The sequence below is a fragment of the Asparagus officinalis genome, chromosome 3 (genome assembly GCF_001876935.1).
Source record: "Asparagus officinalis chromosome 3, Aspof.V1, whole genome shotgun sequence".
Classification (NCBI taxonomy): Eukaryota; Viridiplantae; Streptophyta; class Magnoliopsida; order Asparagales; family Asparagaceae; genus Asparagus; species Asparagus officinalis.
The window spans coordinates 34,269,862-34,275,416 of record NC_033796.1 but is presented as its reverse complement, the minus strand read 5'-3'; the positions used below and the strand labels follow the sequence as shown (position 1 = coordinate 34,275,416).

Genomic DNA, 5,555 nt, shown 5'->3' with positions numbered 1-5,555 from the left:
TGCTGAGATTGTGCAAAATTTGGATTCTTTAGTTTTGTTATTTATTATTGGCAAGGACGTGCTGCTCTTGTACCATATGTAAATCTGGTTTATCCGAGAGAGTTGAATAATAATACGAATATTTTAATGAGTCGTGAATTCTCCTTGTTGATAAGAATATTTTCATGACCCCTCTCCAACAAGACGACCTTGACTTGATAAAAAACCAGAAGCTTCTCTTTGAATATTTCAAGAAAGAATCATGTTGAATGCTTCATTTGTGTAGCAGCTATGGTGACTACATCCAGATCATAAGAAATGGCCTGAAGAAAAGAGACGGATCGAATCAGTAAATTTGTGTTTGGATGCAATTGTGTGAGTACAGGGATGCTGGTGATGGAGGTATGAGAGAGATGAAAGTTGTTCATCTTTTCATCGAAAAAGTCCAAGTTTGTGTATAATATAATGAGGTTAAAGTGTTTATTTATTCAAGTTATAATTAGAAGATTATATGCAAAATAAGAAGATTTTTTTTTGAGGGTGCCAATGAAATAATCAAAGAAAAAGAGAACAATCAGGAGATAATGACATTTATTTGTACTTTCAAGTTTCAACATACATCTTAGCGCATTGATGCATACATCCCACCTGATCCTTTTTATAAATAAATACGAAGTCCTAGAAGACTCAGTCCAGTTGGATACCGAAGCTGTTGTTTTCAACTTCCGTGTTGTTGACCAGAAAATAGAAGAAGAAAAGAGTCTGAGTTGAGCGTAGAACATTTCATATTCCTTTTGGTACAAGTGCTTCCAGCAGGCCAATCAACAAACATAAGACAAGGCCTCTAGTATAATCAACATAATATACAGCAAATTATGGTTTCCTTTTGCTTAGTCAATATGCACAGAATACAAAACAGAATGAAAAGCTGAATTCTCAATACATACAAGAGCTGGGTAGGATCATAACCACAGAAAAACTTTGACTTAGCAACTGGCCATAGAATCAAAGGTCCCTTATGATGCCGAGGACTCCCAAAGAAAGAAAAGGAAAGAATTGTGTTGAACCAACAAAATGGGAAGATGTGATTATAACTTCTCATAAAGGGGATTGTCATTTTTCTCCGCTGATGTTTCTGCGATCATTTTTTCATCTGTAAAGATCCATCCTTCATCAATCTCGAGCTGATTCTATTGAACCTCTCACGAGAGTATTGTCGTGATGCCTTTCTCCAATCTGTGCCTGCTTTCATCATTGCGGCAAATTCCTCATAGCTTATCTTTCCATCCTGCAAGGAAAAAATCCCACCAATTTCAAGCTTTTTCCCCCTACACCAGATGTAAATCAAAAAAACCACATGCATGTTTTTGCCGATGTATGGATATTTAAATCAAGGAAGTTAAAATTAAGTGATCTTTGACCTTCACAGTAATAAGAAAGAAAAATACAATAACAAGAAAGATATCGAGATTTCCCTTGAGTTCAGCTAGTCATGAAAGAGAAGTAAATTTAAGCGAACGCCCAAAACAACTAGAATGTTGTCACCCCCTGACCTATGAGCCCATTGGCGTGATGTAAGCCCTTAGGACCAGTTGAGTGCGAAATATTTTTGGCTCAGACCACTAACAAAAAATGACTAGCCATTTGTTGCAGTTGACTTCCATGGCTTAGCTTATAAAGCCATCCATATATTAGCAAGTTCATGGTGTGGGACTAAACAAATGGGATTTCACAATCACCTCCACATTAAATACACAAGTTACACATCATGACATTGATAATGTTTCACCCTAATATCATAACAAGATGATGCGGTTTGTAGAAGTGTTCCTATGGGTTCTAGAGGTGGCTCTTATTGCGCTCACACGATTAACATGCGTGTTTGCTAGAGGGTTTTTGGACGGAGAGGTAGAGTAAGGTGGCGGAAGGGACAAGCCAAAATGAACTAGAAAAGTAGAGCAAGAAGAATCCCTCCAAATTGGGAGAACATACGAGGAGAAAGAAAATGAACTATAAAAGTATCCATCTCTCCTTACCCTCCCTCGAACCAAACATAAAGGCTAAAATGGATGTCTACCCTTGCACCCCGCCCCACGTCATCTTCCCTCCTGAAACCCCCAACCAAAGTAAACCTTAGTTCTATACTTTGGGCTCGCCAAATGCTATAGTATGCCTTCTCACACCTTGGGCCCCGAAGCCCATTGGCGTGATGTAACCTCTAAGACTCACTGAATACTACACATTGTTTGGTTTAAACCACCGCCAAAATAAGTAGCAATTCGACACACTTGACTCTCATAACTTAGCTTATAAAGCCATCTATATATTTGCAAGTTCCTAATGTGGGACTGACAAATGGGATTTTACAAGTGCAGCTTGTTTAGTGATATAATTGTTTAAAGGGTTGCGAATTAGCTAATCTCCTTGATTAAGTTTGTTTTGCATCATATCCATTAGAATGGAGATATTTTAGTGAATACTTGAGATGAAATTTGAAGTAGATTGTAGTGATTAAATGGGAGAAGATGTACTAACCTTGTCAGAATCTACATCACGGATAATGGCATTGATGACTTCCTCATGATTCGGACCCAGATCATCTGCTAAGGATTCTCTAAGCTCTTCAATTTCTATGTATCCACTCTTGTTCGCGTCAAAGTAGGCAAAGGCTTTGTGCAGGTGCTCATCATTCCCTATCTTCCTTATGTGAATAGATACCGCAACAAATTCTCCATAATCCAGGGTCCCATCTCCATCCACGTCAGCCTGCCGTAGCATACAATTATTTACATAATGTTAGGGGGGGAAATTACCAATGCAGAAAGTAGGCTAAGATGCAAGACTTACAGCCTCCATTAATATCTGAACATCTGCATCAGGGATTTGGTGCCCCATTTTGTGAAGTCCATGCTTTAATTCTTCCAGTGTTATCTTGCCAGATTTGTTGATGTCCATCTTTTGGAACATTTCCTTCATATCTGCTACTTCCTCTATAGATAAATGTTCAGCAATCACCTGATACCCGAAAATTATCAGAGAAGCACATAGAACAACCATATGCTTTACTAATTTCGTGTTAAAAATGCTTACCCGGAGAGCTCTTTTTTTGAATTTATTCATCACTGAAAATTGTTGGAGTCGTGCTCGAACAGATTCTCCTAAGGATACATTTGGGGCCTTTGCGGCATTTTGCAGCCAGGGGTGATCTGAAATGCCAAATATAGAAATGTCTCAAAACTAACCAAATAAAGCATAAAAGAAAGCAGTTGAGAATTCCAAATCAGCATGATGATTAACAGGTATTATGCAGAAGTGTAAATTAAAACAAATTATTATACATACAGTCTTGGAGTTGCTGATCTTTCCATGCAAACTTATAATGTAAGCTTGGAAGATACAATCCAAGAAATTTCCACGGAAAAAAAGGAATAAAGAAAAAAAACATGGACAGTACCTAGCACTTCCTGAGCTGTTAATCGCAGTTTTGGATCCGGATTAAGCATCCTCTTGACAAGATCTTTAGCATTATCAGAAACTTTAGGCCATGGATCTCTTCTAAAATCTATAACTGAACGAATAATAGCACGGGCAACTCCCTGTTCAGTTTCTGCAATGCAACAAAATTACATGAAAAACTCCCTCAATGGGTACGAGTTTTTAAAACAACTCGGAAGTTAATGAATAATCGTCTTTCTTTACAAAGAAAAAACTAACCTGCCCAAAATGGTGGTACACCACAAAGAAGAATATAAAGGATAACCCCTGCACTCCAAACATCCACTTCAGGTCCATAGTTTCTCTTTAGAACTTCAGGAGCCATGTAATAGGGACTGCCCACAATCTCGGTAAAACGCTCACCTATAGAAAAGGGTAGTACAAGAAAATGCGCGGTTATCAGTTATGCATAAATTTGACTGACATTCGCAACTGGCACAAGGATCAGCTTTTAGGTGTTTTATCATTTTATTTCAGAGGAAGTAGAAGTTCTCTGTCACTGTATACCCTGTCTGAAGAACACGGACAAGCCAAAATCAATTGCTTTGAGAGGGGCTGTTTCTTTTTTGTTTCCAAACAAGAAGTTCTCTGGTTTGAGGTCTCGATGCATTACACCATGCTTATGACACATCTGTGATAAAGAAACAAACCAATGTCACCAAAAATTGAAATAAATTCTCATACTAAAGGAGGATGAACTTTAAAAAAAAAGAAGTGAGGAAAAAAGAAAAACATCACTAGTGCCTTATATTGGCATGCAGATTAAAAAGGAATACATAAAACAAGGCAAGTCCAACCTAGCAACCTGGCAAGTCCAACCTAGGATCAGTAATTTTACAAATACAACCAAAAGCCATTAACAATTCAACAAGATTGATATTACGTGAAACTAGTTCTACATTGAGCAAGGACCTAAAAGTTTACATGACCAACTAAGTTCCAGTACTTCATTAGGGGTTCAGCCCTTCCTGTTCAAATTGTGCTCTAAGCCTAGTAACCATTCTATTGTATTTCAAATTCCTACGAAATATAGATAATTGGTTAATACTTATGTTAATTTGGGGGCATGTCACAAAATCACATAAGAACTACGAGAAACCCAGAGACGACAGAGAGAGAGAGAGAGAGAGAGAGAGAGAGAGAGAGATTATTACCTGCACGACTTCAACAATGGTCCTGGTAACAGCAGCGGCAGCTCTCTCAGTGTAGTGCCCTCTCGCCACAATCCTATCGAAAAGCTCTCCACCCTCGCAGAGCTCCATCACGAGGTGAACAGCCCCATCATCCTCATAAGTGCTCCCCAAGCTCACAACATTAGGATGCCGCGGCAAATGCCTCATGATCTCAACCTCTCTCCTCACATCCTCGATGTCCACGGCGGTCCTCAGCTTGTGCTTCGATATCGACTTGCACGCCAAGACCTCGCCGGTGAACTTGTCGGTGCAAAGGTAAGTGACCCCAAACTCTCCTCTCCCAAGCTCCTGGCCCAGTGAGTACTGCTTTTGGATCTCGGTGCCGGTTGGGTCCTTGAGGACAGTGAGCTTTGGGTTTGAAGGATTCGGCGATCTGTTGTAATCTAGGGAGTACGGGTTCTGCTTCTTTCTGTTCTTGGGTTTGGCTCTTGGGCTCTCGCCATTTGCTGATGGGGTTACGCAGCAGTTGCCCATTTCTTGATTTCTCTCTGCTCTCCCCCTCCCCCTCTCTCGAAAGCTTTATTGCAGAGGGAAGTGAAATGGGTCAAAGAAAATTTTTCAATGGCTCTCTTGTTTTTTTTTTTTTTTTTCTTATTATTAGCTGAGGGCAATTATGAAACGAGAGGGGCTGGCCTCTTTATGACCAGGTCTCTTCTCTCCGTCTTCTCCCTTCTTCTTGCATTTCTTTAAGTCTTAATTTGTTGTATATGTGAAGGCGAAGAGATAAAACGTCACCATCTGTTATGTTTGGCAAAGTTTGGTGAAGTATTGGAGGGCTCGCCACTCGATTTGATTATTAGAAAATTTTTTTTTTTTTTTTTTTTTTTCTTATTATTAGCTGAGGGCAATTATGAAACGAGAGGGGCTGGCCTCTTTATGACCAGGTCT

The 5,555-nt window shown here is 39.4% G+C and overlaps 1 protein-coding gene across 1 annotated transcript; it reads right to left on the bottom strand.

Annotated features, from left to right (window-relative positions):
• On the bottom strand, positions 725-5,309 carry LOC109833723 (calcium-dependent protein kinase 20-like). The gene is made up of 8 exons (XM_020401510.1): positions 4,629-5,309; positions 3,982-4,105; positions 3,694-3,837; positions 3,434-3,586; positions 3,070-3,185; positions 2,827-2,994; positions 2,515-2,745; positions 725-1,267 (listed from the first exon to the last, which is right to left on the bottom strand). The coding sequence occupies exons 1-8, from the start codon at positions 5,139-5,141 to the stop codon at positions 1,121-1,123; spliced, it is 1,596 nt and encodes a 531-aa protein (XP_020257099.1). The 5' UTR covers positions 5,142-5,309; the 3' UTR covers positions 725-1,120.

What these genes read in the sequence shown, in the direction of transcription:
- LOC109833723 (XM_020401510.1), bottom strand. Translation starts at nt 5,141, where the DNA reads ATGGGCAACTGCTGCGTAACCCCATCAGCAAATGGCGAGAGCCCAAGA. An exon ending in AACAGCTCAGGAAGTGCTAG is followed by an intron (nt 3,186 to 3,433) that starts GTACTGTCCATG and finishes TTGGCATTTCAG; the next exon opens with ATCACCCCTGGCTGCAAAAT. An exon ending in GTGATGTAGATTCTGACAAG is followed by an intron (nt 1,268 to 2,514) that starts GTTAGTACATCT and finishes TTTTCCTTGCAG; the next exon opens with GATGGAAAGATAAGCTATGA.